This window comes from Cheilinus undulatus, linkage group 13, assembly GCF_018320785.1.
Source record: "Cheilinus undulatus linkage group 13, ASM1832078v1, whole genome shotgun sequence".
Taxonomy (NCBI): Eukaryota; Metazoa; Chordata; class Actinopteri; order Labriformes; family Labridae; genus Cheilinus; species Cheilinus undulatus.
Window position 1 is genome coordinate 18,401,217 of NC_054877.1, and position 17,096 is coordinate 18,418,312.

Here is a 17,096-nt window from a genome sequence, read left to right on the forward strand (position 1 = left end):
TCCTTGCAGGTGCTTTAATCTAAAGTATTGCAGTGACAGAGACGTTACTGTTGTCTCTAAGTATAAAATATTTGTCTGAAATTGAAAAGCACCTTGTGTATTGCGGCCAGCTTGGCTTATTCTCTTTTTTACTTCTGTCCTTCCTGCCAACCTCCAAACATTAAATCCTTGGCGGAACAAAGGAAAACTCCTTTCACTTTCTACTTCTTTTCTTCTTATTTTTTGCAGGAAGGGCTTGTCCAACAATTTCAGGAGAAAAGCTCAGCAGGGGAAATCTAGGGGCATTATCAAGGCTGTTGGCAAAATAGTGCATTTCTCATATCAACTCAGAAAAGATGAACTCAAAGGAAACAAAAAGGGACAGATTTCCAACAGATGTGAAAAGTATTTTTATTTGACAGTTTAACAACTGATTTTGTAGTGCTATGGTAGCCTACCATTAATACAAACAAAAATTAGTTCACTTTAATTTAAGGCAGCCAAAGATCCAAGATTAAAGAATAGTTTCAACATTTTTTTTGTCGTAAAGGAGGTCAAGAACATTATAACATTTTAAGTTTGTGATGAAGAGATGATAAAGTCAACTGCTACGTTAGCGCAAGCAGTAAGCTATCCTAGCTTATCTTAAAGACTGAAAGTGTGGGAGCAGCTAGTCTGGGTTTGTCTGTGTCACAGAAACATCCCTGCCAACACCTCTCAAGCTCATTTTAAGTGGTAGGGACAAGGTGTGTGTTTAGAGATTGCCCAAGTAGTAGGCTACCTCTTATTTCTTTGCTGATCTCTCCCTGTACATGCAGTGTTTTCTGATGAAAAATGTCCTGCTTACCTTTAGCTATTAAACATGTCAGCAAAGGTAAATATTTAAAGCAATGTGCTCTATTTTTTTTGACATCTGACACCTACCTCACAGTTATCTAAAATTACTATTTAGAAATTATTACTAAAGCCAACTGCTACTAAAGCCAACTGCTAAGGTGCAAGCAGTAAGCTAACCTAGCTTATCTTAAAGACTGAAAATGTGGTAACAGCTAGTCAAGCTCAGTCTAAATGTAACAGAAGCACTCCTACCAACTCTCTTCAAGCTCATTTTATGATTTATCTCTTATTTGTTTAATTGTGTACAAGCCAGTGTGTATTGAGTGTAGATTTAAAGTGGCTAACAGTCTTTGTCAAGTTGCCTCCAGTCTGTTTGCTAGGCTAAGCTCACTGGCTGCTGCTGCTGGCCAAATAGTACTGCTGGTAGCAAACTCACATAGTACTCTAAGGATATGCCCATAAAAGTAATTTCAACAAAAAGTTGAACAATTTCTTGGTCTAAGAAAGCCAGCATTTAAAGTTAACAGCATAGAACAAAGTTTTTCTTAAAGTAGCCTAGCAGTGTATCTCAAATCACATACTTCTGTTAGCAGTTTGTAACACGGTAGCCTATACTAAAACGTAGTACAGAGCACTTTATCACGCCAGGTTAATATCAAATCGCCACTGTTTTTTTTTTTTCTTCCTTTTTGACTGCAAGTTATAAATAGACATTAGCCAATTAAAATCACATTTTGACAGCTATTTTCTCTCACTAATAGATTCATTTAACTTGTATTTTATGTTAACATAACTCACTTAATGAAAATGAGCTTATTTTGCCCTAAATGCCTTTTTCTTGATTGAAATCTGCTGTTGTTGGTAGTAGCATGTTAGCTAGCTATCGGATGCCAATGCTAGCGCACTAACAGCAAGCTAGATTATTTGCAGATGGCATCATGCAGCAGTTGAGGACTCCCCTTCGGGTGCATGAATGGATTTCTGCATAGAGAAATGCTACCCAAAGGCCATGTTTTGAGATGTTCACGTGTAGCCCATGCCAAGCATTCAAAGTCTGAAAATAAAAACATTGTCAATTATTTTGCTACTTTTATTTAGTGAAATATTCAGGCAAACAAGTTTTAAAAATTCCCACAGACACTGCAGCAGGCAAGTATTTCAAAAACCCTGTCCATTCCCACGAAGTAGTCAGGTTTGGTTCAGGACCGTTTTGGCATGGTTTAGCACATTAGCTGATATCCATCCCACCAACCTCCAGTCTTGGAGCTGGTTGTTCAGTTCCAAACAGCTCCTCATTTGGTACCAATTTGGCTTTCAGATGTCAATAAAATAATGACGAAGGATGGAGGAAAGGAAACTGGCACTTAAATGGGAGCTAGCTACAGTGGCTCACATTAAAGAGCTCATTTGCGAACAGTTCTTCTTTCCTTGGTTGCTCACCCTACAAGATTTATACAGCTGATAGTATATCACTGTTTCAATAACATGTTTGTGACAAAATTGGGATTTTTTCTATCTGTTAAAGGAGCAAGACTCTTGCTTCTCTTCATCTGGCTAGATGACGCCAGATGTTGGGAGGGTCTGCAGGACTGAGTAAATGTATGAAAAAAAATTCCAGATGTTAACTGCAATGTAGAGGTCCATTTAGAGCTGTAAAGTACTAACTGTCCTAAGTTCCCATTCTTTCCTTTGGCTGCCCCCCACTTCTTGACCACCAACGGACCTTCAGGTTCACGTGATTGCAAACAACCTAGTATGTCACCAACATGGCATTCATTGAGGGTGTGAAGTGTCCATTGTTCCACATTAAATTCTTGGAAAGTTTTGAGCATGCCAGTATACTGCATTATAGTCCGTATACTTTTTAGTGTAAATGCACTATGCACACTTCTGGACCCAAAATATTTATTATTTAGTACAAAAGTATGCAATTTGGTACACACTGTGGGTGAAAGTCTTTGCAAAGAAATAGGCTACAGAAAATAAAGACAAATAAAGCTGTCATTTAACATTAAAACACTAAAGATTTGGTGAAAATGTAAACAGTTACAGAGCTTAATGAGCTTAAAAGGCCTTTTTAGCCAATGAACCCCAGCTAACTGTTTTCCCCTTGTTTCTACTCTGCTATCTTGTATAAAATTAAGATGCTAGCTAAAGAAACAGCTTTCATATCTTATTTGGCCTCTTTCCTACACTGTTTTATTTGAACACCAGTCCCCTCAAGGACATACATTGAGTACAGTCTTTAATAAAGTCTGCTCATAACATTATATTTAAAAGGTATTCATAACACTTAAAGTTTCAACTCAATCCCACATCTTGCATTAAGAAGCCTCTCATGGAGAATTAAGCAAGTGAAACTTGTCATTTGTAATTCTATACTTCATGCAGCAGCAGCTTGGGAGTCTTATAAATGCAGTAAAGTTGATAGCAGCTCTGGCTCTGCACAAAAACATATAACGAGACAAGACTATTTTTGGTTTCCACTCAAAAGTCCCTCATAATTAAAGAGTAGATAAAAACAAATTAATGTAAGAAAACCTGCTGCTATATATAAATGACAATTCATGCTACATTTCATTGCACTGAAGATGGTAAATGACAACAGTACACTTTGATAATGGAAAATAAAAACTATCTCTATGCAACGCTACACATTCACTCTTGTGATAAATGAATAAAAAGGTACATTACAAATGTTTTTTCCTGCTCTACAGTTTACAAATAACATTCCGTTTAATGAAACCCGTGTCTACAACTACTGTACACTCATATTTTAAGCCGTGGTCACATACATTAGATTTCAATTAGTATGGAAATTGAACTGCAGAATTTACAGAGCGGTTACAAGTTGTTAATTGCTTTGCTGAGCCGTTTCCTAAACTAATTTACATCACAGCTGTGCATACATTTGGGCGCTGCATCAAACTGTGACAGGTCAATTACAGTTTCTTATATTGTCCAATAATCCCATTGGCTTTGTTATGGTAGTAGTTGCCAAGGCAGGTATGAAGGAATACAAGGAAATCATGGAGAATTAGCTGATGCAAAACAACTATAATGTCTCTCTCATAAAGTAAGAATGGTCAAAGAATTTTCTTAAAATTATGGACTGACACAAGGACTATAAAAGGCTAATTATCTTGAGTGTGTTCACCAACAAAAGGTCATTTTTTTAATATTTCCTGTCACATAGTTGTATTCTCTTTCAAGGAGAAAAATTAGGTACCAGACTGAGCATCTTTGAGGTTTTGTAAATGGCATTTTATAGAGTTTCAAACCTGTTTTCCTGAATTTTTTACATTTTTGAAACACTAAAAGGACCAAAAGTCCTTGTCTCAGCTTGCATGACAAAGTCTTGTCTTTTTCTCTTCAGATTTAGCCGGATTTACTGTAACAAGGCCACATAGTGAAATATTTGCTGTTTGCATAACCACCCTCAATGAACTGCATCAGTAACAACTTAAATGCTGTCATAAGGCTGGTTTGTGGTTATTTTTGAAGGACTTACAAGCCCTGTACTTGTATACAAAATAGGACCAAAATTTTAGATCCTACTGCAGGACCTCATTTCTTGACATTTTACTTAAGGTTTGCAGTTTTTCAACAAATCTGCAGTTTACTGAAGAGCCACAAAACACTAATAAAGCAATATAACTTCAGCTTTGGCCACTTAGCCTTCAGGTTTGTCCTTACTTGAAGCACGCAGCAGTAAAGGTCCAGCCTTGTCCTTGCAGGCATCTTGATAAAAAGTCCTTGGGACACAACTGCTGATCTTTTTGGCTTTTGGTGATTCTGAAGTGATATCTTTGGTTTCTGTTCAATTCTAAAACATTCATTTTTAAAGGTGCAGACCATTTTTCTGTCTGGCTTTTTCAGCTGCCCAGGAGGGTTCAGCAAGTTCTTAGAGATGAAGCATGTATAGAGGACTCAGGCTCTCTAGTGATCGAGCAGATCATTTTTTCTGGTTGGTCGGCTGTTCAGGCGTGCAGTTTTTGAGTCGGGAACAGGTGGCGAGACGGTTTCCTTCCCAGTAGCCGGCGTCTTGGCCATCGTGACATCGACACTTTGTGCAGGAGTCGACCCAGATGGGCTCTCCTGCTGGGATCACCTGGCTGCGTGATGCATTAACGTAGCAGTTGGGACCTGAAAAGAGATGGGGAACGAAAGTAGGTGTCACAGACAAAACAGTGCATGTAAGAAAATATTAAATGCATTACAGCAGCGTTTTACAGTACTGCACAAACACAGCTGAGTTTATTGCATGTCAGTATTGTATCATTTTTCAGTCTTCCTTTCTACTTATATTTATTTTTCTTATTTGTGACTCACCTTCCTTGCACTCAGGGCAGCATTTCCCTGGCTGGTAGACAGGGTTGACACATGGTGGAGGCGCACAATCTGCAACCAGACAGCGAGCGATGCCGTCACTGTCACAGGTGCACTGCTCACATTCTGATGGCTGAGAAAACACAAGACACATACAGATCAAATTATCACCCCCCCCATGGACATTTCTTTTTTTTCCCCAACAGCTATTGAACAAAGCAAGGAATTTTTAACACAGCTTTTCCAAACATCCTAGTTTTATTTTGGATGTTTACACTATTTCATTTAGCACACAGAAACAAAACTGTTCCACAAAAACAAAAGTCCTTCACCAGTGTCTTGGCAGTTGTTCTCGGATCTTTAGACACATCTTTGACTAGTTTTCTTTCCAGTCTTTGAAATCTTTCTCTTCTTACCTCTGCCAGGCTTGTTCTGTACTGTGGGACTCTCTTTAAATTTCTTGGTGGTACTTCTCAGTCCAGTTCTTTACACTTGAAAATGCACTGATAACTTTATCTTTCTCCTGTTGTATGAGCATCGACAATTCTTTTTCTCAAATCTAAACAGATTTGTTTTTTTTTGCCATGATGGTTTCTCAGTGACAGCTCAAACCCTTACTGAAGTTTTTTTTGTACTGTGTGTAAATTAGAAGCTAACCCTCAGTTTTCACTTGATTTTACAAGCTTTAAGCATTACAAAGTTAAAGCACATCATTGCACAACAGTGGTTTGTGCTATGGCTTTGACCCTGGTAGTTTTTGTTTTGTGAAATGATTTGGTTTCTGTGTGCACAGTTAAATAATTCAAGCATGCAAAATAAAACTAGGATGTTTGGAAAATGCTGTTAAATTCCTTGTTCTGTTTAGCACTTGGGAAATATATATATATATATATATATATATATATATATATATACACTAATCATTTTCATAGGGCTGATAATGATGTTGCCCTCATCTGTATATAATACAGCTTGAGATTCTGTGGCTCACATTGCTGACCAGCATCTCTCACCAATCCCTCTCCTGCCATCTCAAAAGAGGGCGCCATTTACCTCCCAATTCCCTGCTGTATACTCAGGTTACATACCAACATACCAGACTGTAATTCAATGGGTCTGCACTCAGGAAAGAAACACACAGGAAAAAAATATGCACAATGGCTTTTTCTTTTCCAGGTATGGCATAAGTCTGAGGAAGCTGTGCCACTGGAACAAGTTCTAGTTAAAAAAAAAAATACACGCTTGTGCCTTGTTAACAGATTTCAACTAAGCAGAACTGTGGGGTGAATTCTGCATGAAACCAAGAAAATTACTTCTTAACCAAAACTGAGGTGCTATTTTGAATTGTTTTGTGAAAAGTTCGTCACACTTTTATTCATAATTTTGGTCATGAACTACACATTTTCCCAAGCTCAGATTTCTGTGCAGACAATGACAGTCTTCTGCAAATGTTGCCTTAAATATGGTATTAATGATCATATTGACCATAATTACTTGTGATATTCTTCAACATACTGTATCTTTCAGGCATACGTTCAATGTGTATAACTAACACAAATATACAGTAGATTATGGCTTTATATTCACTTTTGACTGAGGCTGCAAACCTCTACAACTGGGTGACCTCGGCTGTGGGCGGGAAATGACATCCCAACCCTTGTTGGGTTTTTTCCTTAGTTTGTGTTGTGTTACTTTTTATTTTATCCCCACTCCCCTTCCCTTAAGGCTAACCTTTAGGGTTCAAGTGCCTAACCTTAACCCTCCTCAGATTTTCCTTAGTTTGTGGTCTGTTCAATTAAAAATTTATCCCCCTCATTAAATTGTGGGATTTTTAGTCATAAACTTCTGCACCACTTACCGTAACCTCTGACAGGGAGTGTTAAATATTTGTCATTCAGTACATCATTCTGGTTTTGGCTTGGGTAATGTATGTCACTTCCCCGCCCATGGTCAAGGTTTCCCCATTGTAGAGGATGTCCCATCATAAAGGTCTCATCAGATCCTCTTGGATTTTAAAACTTTTTTTGACCCCTTGAAAAAGTTAAACAGTAATCCCCCATTCACAGGTAACACCTAGAGTGGGCATGACTTAAACTGGTCTCTACTTCTTGAACTTTTGCAACCATTGTTGTATAGGTGACACCCATTTTAGGAGTCCTGCCCCCCCCCCCCAAATTTCATCCCAGCACCCCTAAAATAATTACAACAGTAGAAAATTCCCCATCAGATTTTTAAAAAGGTCCCAAAAATGTTGCATACATCTTAATATTTAGATATTTAGAAAAACTCTACATTCTAAATGATAATTATGCCAGGGTACAAGGGGAGAGTCATTGATTCTTTAAAGAAAAGCCCCTAATGTGATATTAATTTTTAGGCTCTTTTACTTAATGGACTTGTTAAGTATTGGGAAAATGACTCATACAATTTAATGTAAAAAAAAATAATGGTAATAGTTTTCATTGTATAAAGACAGCCCTGCCTTCAAAACGTTTTTGAAATAGTCATGGTATTAAGGAGTAACTTTACATTTCAAAATTTACTAAGGAGCTGAATCCCCCTCAAGGTCTGATCCTAAAATCGCCCCTGCATTGTTGAATGAAAAAATGTACAATGTCAAAGTAGAATCAGGACATAAGATTGAAGGTTCCAGTGATAAATCTCTGGCCACAAACATGGCAATCACTGCCTGATATAAAGGTGAAAATTAATATACAGTGCTTAACAAATTTATTAGATCACCCTAACCCTAACCAAAGTAAGGTTTTTGCCACAGCTGCCCTAAATTAACAGCATTAGTAATTACCAAAATCATTTTTTAAGTTTCTGCAATGGTTAATACACCAATATGTAGAAGCTCTTTAACCCAAATGATATTTTTAATGCTAAAATATAATTATTATTGTTATCCATGAATTTTCAAATTTACTGATTTACAAAAAACCTGAAAAAATAGTAAAGCACATTATAATTTCTTGATTAATATGTCAAATTATAGTTATTTACTTGCATTCCTGAACAGAAAAATTCGTTTTAGTGGTTGAATGCTATGCTTGATTAATTTCTGACTTCTCAGAGAAGCCCAGTGGGCTGGCTCAAATTTGGGTGAATTCAGTTTGAAACTCCTCATTCCTGTTCAAAATGGTAAAACGTGGAGAGCTGACTGAAAATGAAAGAGTCCGCATTAAAGCACTTCATGATGCTGGATGGTCTTTGAGACAAATGTGCCAGGTGGTATAATAATTTGTTAAGCACTGTATATTCTGATAATTTCAAATCTTTATAAAAGTACATGCCACAGTGTAATGTTCATGCAGTATATTGAAAGTTTTTATTTGAAGCTCTCAGGTTTACCTGGAAGTTCTGCCCCAGCTCGTACACAACTCCTCGGTACTCACAACCGATCTTCTCACACCTGGGACAGCAGTCAGTGGGGTAGTGGCTGACATGGATGCATGCAGCCGGCAGAGAGGTGCACTCTGTGCGGGAACAAGCGGAGCCCTCAGCGGTGCATTCACACTGGGTGCAGTGGTCAGAGTCCAGAAAATACCATTCCCCCACGAAGTATATGCTCCCGTTTGCCTCGCAGGTGCCGTCCTGCTGCCCGGCTACTGAGAAGCCCAAACAGGCCTGTGCGCAAAGAAGAAGTGCCAAGACGGCCGTGCGTATTCTGGAGTCCATCCTAAAAACCATGATGATTCAGCCTATGCTCCTTGTCCAGAGAAAAACTAAAATTAAATTGCAAGTGAATGAATAAAAAAATCCACCGTATTCCAGCTGAGAACCGGAAGATAGAATATCAGAGTTTACAACAACGTGCAGTTGTCACATTTTAGGCTACAAAGCTTCAGCGTCACCTCAGCCCCCCGTCCAGGCAGTCTGCTGGGGCTGCGCACAATTCAACAGGAGAGTCCGGAAGGGGGTGGAGGATAGGGGCATGAACAGGGAAAGTTTTTCACTGCCTCTTTGAAAGTTCACACACCAGCTTCAGCCAGAGTCTGTAGCCCTTTAATCTCATTCAAGTCCAAACTTTTACAAGCACCTAACATCCAGGTCCACACAGTCTGTTTGCTGACATAAAGCTGACCTACTACTTTCGGAATAAAACCAGACATGATTACTGCAAGGAGACAGCTCTGATCTCGCGATATCTCCCCATAGTAACAGGAATGTTTCCCTGGATACTACAGGGTTGTTAGATACGAGGAGCCAATTAAGGTGAGCGTTTGTTTCGGTAAACACAGTTTAAACGCACTTTTGTGGCATTTCAATGTATTTTAAACAACATTTTATTGCGTTTAAGTGTCGACTTTTGAAATACACTCTGTAAAAACGTGTCTTTTTTAATGCTTGGCTTACAATTCACGGTTCAGATAACTAAAGGTTGCTAGTATTTCTTACTCACATCAAATACCGGGAGCTGACCTAGCTTAATTTAAGTCTTATCATGTTTTAGGACAATTGTAGCTACGCATGTGTGAAACTCCTGTCTGTAGACTTTAGGGTTCCTTTCAATTATGCTAAATGCTCCTGTAACTTTAAAAACTACAAGACTACATTCCCCACCTTCATTAAAACGCGTTTCACTTGTGGCGTATTTCGGCTTTTGACAGTTAATATGATAATGTATTTGACAGCTGTATTGCTATTTTAAAATAGCTGCAAGAAAAGGGCATTAAGGGCTTTTTATTTAATTTCTTATAGTTATAAAATATTACAAATAAAACATTTGAAGCTTTTGCTAATCAGAAGTCCATTTGTACACATAGTTTCTTGACTTTATTTATTTTCTGTTCTCAACTGGTGGGTGGGGACCCAAATATGGGTCGTTGTGCTTTTTTCAATGGGACACTAATGTGTACCTGTGTGGTAAAAAAGTGCTAGTGACTGAAAATTCATTATCATAAGCAATCACATAATGGCGCAATCTCACTCACAGGTACATAGTTGAAACTTGATGTTTTCACTGAGGCTGTACATTCCTGGTTTATTTCTGCTGAGAAAATGCTGCTTACCAGATAATATTTTCCCTCTCATACACTGCCATTTTGGTTAAAAAATTCTACTGTTGTGTTTTGTGATGAAGAATATTCTATCTGTAGTCTTTTTGCTCAGGGTGCTGCTGTCTGCTAGTGAAGTTACACAATACCACTGGTTATAAGCTGAAGTTATCACATACATAGTGACGTGGTGTATAAGGAAGTAGTTCTGCTGGGTTTTTTTAATTATGTCAGAGTGTCATCAAACAATTGTCTATGTATGCTTATATGTCTATGTTTATTGTTTGTTTATTGTTACATAAATGTTAATAACAGGTGTCCTTTACAACTGATTCTGATTTGAAAAAAAAATACTGTGTGAAAATTGATTCATACCACTTGTTTCTTCGAGCCAGCGGTGTTAAGCCCACAACATACATACCATGTTAAGCCCACAACATACATACCATGTTACATACCATGTAACGTACCTCAGTTGCCATCCTTAGCACACACAAACAGCAGCATGTTAACGGTCAAACTCCCCACCAGGTGCTTGATACCAGAACTAAAATTCTGATCGGGGAGGCCTCATTGGTTATTCCAAAAATAGGATAGGAGCAGTGGTATTTCACCAGCAGCTGAGGCCTCCCACTTATTCTACCCCTCAGAAAAAAGATGGTGCTAATGTCTTTTTTTCTGTGCTCTCAAATAGAGCTGCTACTACAGCAGCTGAGATAGACAAAACAGCGGTTCTTTTCCTGACAGCCACTCCACCAGCTGTGGAGCGGTGTAAAATGCTGTGGTGCAATGCGCCAACGTGCATCTGGCAGTCACTGGTGTGAGCTTGTCCATAGAAAATAATGGGGCTGATCATTTGGATGTACGTCAGATGGCGGTGGTGTGTTTGGACTTCAGTCTGCTAGCAATCCTAAACTGATTACCATGTCCAAAATGAACAACATGAACAGGATAATCACAGCGTGAACTATACTCTATGTAAAGATAATACCAACTAGAAATATATCTAAAGATACATATATTGAGCTTTTGTTTAAATTCAACATTTCTTTCAAAAACGAAACATTCTATTTCGAGATTTTGCAAACTACTTCCTTAAACTTTCTGGCATACAGATAATCACAGTATGCCATGTCATCATGTACACGATCATTCCAACTTAGAGCCATCCATATGACACATGTCACTAGCAGAAGGAAGAACCAGAGCAGATCTGGCTCCCTAAGCCTAAACCAGTGGGGCTTGTCCAGTGTGACCTGGTCACATGATAGTTATTTTCATGAAACAGATTTAAGTGACATTTTTCAGAAAAATAGGTCCACGATTATCATTTAGGAGGTGGGAGTGGGTCCCCCAAGTCTAGCTGAGCCTCTACCCTAGTTAACTTAAGGAATACATTTTTTTAAAAAAAGTGTTTTCCCCTCCTTTCTTTTTCTCTAGACTGACACTCTTATGCAGTCGTCTGATGAAAACGAGCTCTGGTGTCCTAGTCAGTCTCTGTGGATCCTGATCGCTGATCATGTTCCTGGGTCAGAGCTGTCAGAGATCTACAGGGCACTGGGCTCCTCCCTGGTTGACGGGTACAAAGCTGCACACACGGAGGTAAGATGATATTCATGAGGTCAATATCTGAATTCTATTATAAGAAATATTTCCAGTTCTTGTCTGTATTGCTGCATACTTACTTGTTTTAATGGAAAATTTCCTTCAGTTCAGCCAGTTAAGTTTTTTTTTTTTTTCACAGTTCTTAGTTTTCACAATTCTTCTTTGAAGGATACAGATACTGAGGTAATGGGCAATAAAATACTACACAAAACAATCTAGCCATCTTTAAGATTTTTTTCAGCACAGCCTCTGGCCAAACAATTTATGACTTGTGGTGTTAGGTTTTGTAAGTAGGTTGGTTTGGCTCCATGCACTCATTAATTAAAATTCCCAGACTCACTCATAAAAGTGAAATGTGGGTTAACTGGCACTGTTTTAAAGTTAAATCCAAATGTAAGCCAGACAGACATCAATATTTACCCAAAGGCAGCTAAACTCCACTTCCCTAAAATCCCCTCTCGTGGAAATCCCTCAGCTCTGAAAAAAATGACCTCACCCAAGTAAGACTTGCAGGACTGATTGGAAACATACCCACCTAAGCTGGAATGGCACACACCTTTCTAAATTGGCCACTTCAAAGTCAAGACTAGTATTTTCCTCTAATATTTTATACATAGCTAGATAAATTACTTTTGAATTCCTAGTTAAAAAAGTTGAAAGTCTTTTACCTTCATTTTTTAGGATTGTTCTAATGTTCACGCTGCAGCTCAAAGTGATCTGACTCTGATTTGTTTGCACCTAAATGACTCAAGCAGTGTAAACACAGTCTGAGATAATCAGTTCATATCATTAAAATTAAATAGTTTGAAAGATTTATCTAAAGACAGGCGGGTCAAGGTTTTCTTAAAGTGGATTTCTTTCAGTGCGATCATGTCATGTGTTAATCTTTCATTTTAAAGTATTACAGCGCATTACAAATGTCTCAGTGGTTGACCTAATATCTTAATGTGCAGAAATGCAGGAACATTCCTGCCAAGCTGAATTACATAATAGAGGTCATGCCATGTGCACTTCTGACCAAGTCTGGAGCTGTAGATTTCACTCAGACACAAAGAATTTCACACATCAGCATTTTCTCTGGAGTACAAAATCACTCAATTGGCTGTTTTCTTGCTCATATGGTATGATTTTTCTTCCCTGCTCTGCTCTGCTTTCTTCTTTCTTATCATTTGCCATCTTCCCGCTTGCTCCTCTGCTGTGTTGAAATGCCTCCATCTGTAGATGTTATCCAGCCAACAGGCCAGTCATTGTTTGCAAAAACACACATGGACATAATCTGTCTCGCCTCTCAGGCTTTGCCACACATTATTATTTTTATTACTTTTTTTGTAAAAATTACAGTTGAAAACACACACAGACATTAACATGCTAATTCATCCAGACACATTTCAATTCACTGTTTAAAAGTCAAATTAGGAGGCTTTTATCTATAAAAACTGGATTTAAAGCACAATTCAAAGACAAATTAAACCAAATCAAGTCTAAACAATGCTGAGTAATTCGATCCACACACACACACACACACAAAACACACACAGAAAGAGGCCCAGAAAGCTTAGTGAGTCAGGGGGTCGGTATAACAGGGTTAAAGAGGCTAATCTTCAGCTGCTGCTAAGACTGTTAACAACCCATACTCTTCAACTTGATTTTATGTGTGTCTGTATAAAGAATATGGATGTGTGTATGCATCAGTGTTCATTTTGTCTACTAAAATGAAAAATGTTAGTCAACTCCCTTTTTTCTATTAGGAGGATGAAGATGAGACTGGCTAAAATTTGATCTTTGATGCTGAAAACTATGACAAAGTACATTTAATATCCTTCGTTGAGACTTGAACAAGACTGAAATATCAGTGCAGGATTGCTGCATATTCAAAATTCTTTATAGTCCTCCATTGTGCATAAATCAGCAAAACATAAGGAGAGATTGTAGAGAACATTCAAGGTAAGCTTCAAAGTAAAGAAAGTACTAGTAGTGCATTAGTTTATGTGTTTTAGATTTATATTAGTTTTATAATATGGCTTTAAAATAACTTCAAAGAAACAATTGTACTGACTTATAGTAAAACCTAAAATGTCAGGACTTCCACTGACTTAAATTGGACTAAAATGATTTTGAGATTGTATTTTTGGCTAGAACTAGACTAAAACTTTAAAAAATGAAAATGACTTAAATACGACTAAAACTCAAAGGCATTTAAATCTGAAACCTAAAACTACAGTGCTGATAAAAAGTATTCACCCCCTTGGATGTTGGTCAGTATAATTTGACTATTTTAATGAAATAATACAAGAAGCCTTGTTAATGTCAAAGTAAAAACAGATTTCTGCAAAGTAATGTCAATTAAATAAAAATATGTAAGGTAAAATAAGTGATTGCAAAAATATTCACCTACTCTAAAGTGACAGAACCAATTCAACTGAGGTTCAGCCAGTTGGAGCTAGTACTCTCACAACTAGTGAAATGGGGATCCCCTGAGTGCAGTGATGAGTCTCAAGTGATTGTAGTATAAAAACCTATTTCTGGAAAGTCCAGTCACTGGTTGCTGAGTATTCCTAGCTACCATTACACCATGACGACAAAAGAACACTCCAAGCAACTCAGAGAAAGGGGGATTAAAAAGTATAAGTCAAGGGATGGATACAAAAACAATTCCAAGGCAATGAACCTCCCCCAGAGTTCAGTTCAATCCATTATGGTGGTGGCAGCATCATGCTGAAGGGATTCTTCTCGGCAGCTGTCCCTGGAAAGGATGAATGCAGGAAAATATAGGACAATCTTGGAGGACATCTTATCCAGTCTGCAAGAGAATTATGGCTTGGGAAAGTATTTGTTTTCCAGCAAGACAATGACGCAAAACAAACAGTGAAAGTTACACAGAAATGCTTTAAAGACAACAAGGTGAATGTTCTGGAGTGGCCGAGTCAAAGCCTAGACCTCAATCCAATAGTGAATTTGTGGCTGGACTTGAAGAGGGTTGTTCATGCCTAATCCCCATGCAGCCTGACAGAGTTTGAGCAGTTTTGCAAGGAAGAATGGAGTGAAATTGCTGTGTCCAGATGTGGAAGCCTGATTGAGACCTATCCACACAGATGCTTCTACTAAGTACTGACTTGAGGGCGTGAATATTTATGCACTTATTTTACATGACATATTTTTGTTTAATTGACATTACTTTGCAGAAATCTGTGTTCATTTTGACATTGGAATTTTTATTGCATTTGTTTTTTGTCAATAAGGCAAATTATACTGATCATGATTGATTTATAAAATCAAGAAAAGGGCAAGACATCCAAGGCACTTTAAATTCAAAATATCTGCCAAAATGAACACTGGTATGCATGTGTGTGTCATGTGTGTGACTTTCATGTGTTTTCACCTACACTTCAGTGTAACAGTGGAATTGGGCAAAGCTTGCAAACAGAGGGAAAGACAGGCTTAGAGCTTTGAGACATTTCCAAAAGAAAAAAAAGCAACAAGGTACAGAGCACCTTATTCAACTCTCAGACTGGTTTCATGCAGGTTTCATCGGTTATTACATCTACTGCCAGGTGGATCATTTCCCTTTTTTCCCCCTGTGCGTGTCTGCTTATCTCCATGTCATTCACTTTGTGTATTTTCTCTCCTCTGTACCCGTGTGTTCCTCCTGCAGCTATGTAATGAAATCCATCCTTCAGTGAACCACTGTGAAAAGTAATAGTTGATCTGCAGGCGACTCCTCCATTCCTCAGCACCACTGCTCCTCCCTCCATCAAGGTCTCCATTGTCTCTGGCGGTTAGATCAGAGGGAATATTAGCCTCTCTTTTCAAGTCTCTCTGCAAGGCCAATCTGTCTGTACCTCCCTCTACACTCTCACTCTGTCTCTCTTATCTGCTCTGAATGAAAAGCCCTTTAAGTTAAACGTATTTTTAAACCCAATTTGAATAATTCAACATAATAGCACCTCGTAAAGGTTTTTAGCTGACAGTTCTTAGCAGAGCTTCTGTAGAATAACTCTCAAATGAGGTCAACAGTCTCATGGCAGAAGGAGAAAGGAAAAGATTCAGGAACTACTTGTTAGCTGTTGAGCCATGAATCCTGTAACATAAACACTCCAACACCCAAACAGAGACAGAGGAAGCCAGAGCTAGTGAGAAAGCTGTGTGTGTGTGTGGAAGGCAAAAACCTCCACAAACACACACAGCCGTGTTTTTATAGTATCCTCTAGTGTATTCGTTTGAGGTTAACCTTGACTGCAGCATGACAGAAATGATTGGCAAGCAACAGGTGTGGAGGTGTTTTATGGCATCCAGACTTCTCTTGTGTGTGCACAGGCACATGTTTTTACCTCAATTTTTAAACCTAAAATGTTTGTTTTATATTTTTTGTGGGGGAGGTACATCTTTTTGAAATAATGATGGTATTTTAGCAGAAGTTCAAGAACAGCTGAAGGGAACAAGCTGTCAGTAGTTAAAGTACGCAGATCATCATTGGCACACAGCACCTCTACTAGCTCTCAGAGCAAGTCAGGCATAAATACTGCCCTTTTTTAATAAATCCTTGATCTGCAGTGATAATCCTCGCAGAAGTACAAAGACTAGAAAGCTGCACAGTCATGCTGCAGACAGAGCTGCTTATCTAATAAAATACACAATTTTAAATTCATCATGCTCCTCACTGTGTGCTAAATGTAGTGATGTGGTCCTTGGAAACAAAGATAAAAGGGAGTGCATCAATGTTATGTGAGTTACAAAAGGAATGGAACCACATGAAAACCCTGGGTATGTTAAACACTGGGAGCAAGCAGACCTCATTGTGTTATTGTCTTGTAGCAAATATATTTTCTGAAAGAAGATGTCAGCCATATTTTATATTTGTGCAAACTAAAGTTCTATTGCTTTTTTTTCGCAGAGATAGTGTTCAGTGTTTGCAACAGTTCACAGAAAACAATGTCTGCTTCTGCCAAGGACAGCGCTGAAAATGTTTTAAGGAGAAGAAAATAAAGAGAGAAGTGGAGATGTAGTGCAGCAGAGTCACTTACTGCAAGAAGAAAACAAATAGGCACAGATAAATTCATATTTTGAAAATTAGAGTGCTGAACTCTGCCTCTCTACTGCAGAAGCAAAATTGATCAGCTGTTTCTTTATGCTGATAATGGAATCAGTTCATTGTTAAGCTGCCATATGAAAGAGAGACCCTACACTGCTGACACTGGTAGACTAAGTCAGTGGGGCTGTCAGAGGAATCTCTGGATGTCTTGATGGCTGCTTGCAGCAAGTTGTTTATTCTAGTTCTTTTTATGTGTGAAAAGTAGGGACATTTAAATAAGACAATATACATGTGCATAAAAAATGCACAGGTGGGAC

At 38.2% G+C, this 17,096-nt stretch overlaps 2 protein-coding genes across 2 annotated transcripts in view; one reads left to right on the top strand and one right to left on the bottom strand.

The window, feature by feature from the left end:
* Positions 1–426: 426 nt before the first annotated feature.
* zgc:113531 (uncharacterized protein LOC541359 homolog) lies at positions 427–9,046 on the bottom strand. The gene is made up of 3 exons (XM_041804295.1): positions 8,500–9,046; positions 5,149–5,278; positions 427–4,962 (listed from the first exon to the last, which is right to left on the bottom strand). Exons 1-3 carry the CDS (start codon positions 8,836–8,838, stop codon positions 4,772–4,774), a joined length of 660 nt encoding a protein of 219 aa, XP_041660229.1. The 5' UTR covers positions 8,839–9,046; the 3' UTR covers positions 427–4,771.
* A 307-nt stretch (positions 9,047–9,353) lies between these two features.
* ccdc24 (coiled-coil domain containing 24) overlaps positions 9,354–17,096 on the top strand; it is a 32,204-nt gene continuing 24,461 nt past the window's right edge. Inside the window, exons 1-2 of the mRNA XM_041804164.1 lie at positions 9,354–9,363; positions 11,586–11,747. Coding sequence (XP_041660098.1) covers positions 11,598–11,747 — 150 coding nt within the window. The 5' untranslated portion in view covers positions 9,354–9,363; positions 11,586–11,597. The remainder of the gene's footprint in view (positions 9,364–11,585; positions 11,748–17,096) is intronic.

Coding starts and splice junctions, on each gene's coding strand:
- zgc:113531 (XM_041804295.1), bottom strand. CDS start 8,838: ATGGTTTTTAGGATGGACTCCAGAATACGCACGGCCGTCTTGGCACTT. Junction 5,279..8,499: donor AGCTGGGGCAGAACTTCCAG/GTAAACCTGAGA, acceptor GTGTTTTCTCAG/CCATCAGAATGTGAGCAGTG. Junction 4,963..5,148: donor CTGCCCTGAGTGCAAGGAAG/GTGAGTCACAAA, acceptor ATCTCTTTTCAG/GTCCCAACTGCTACGTTAAT.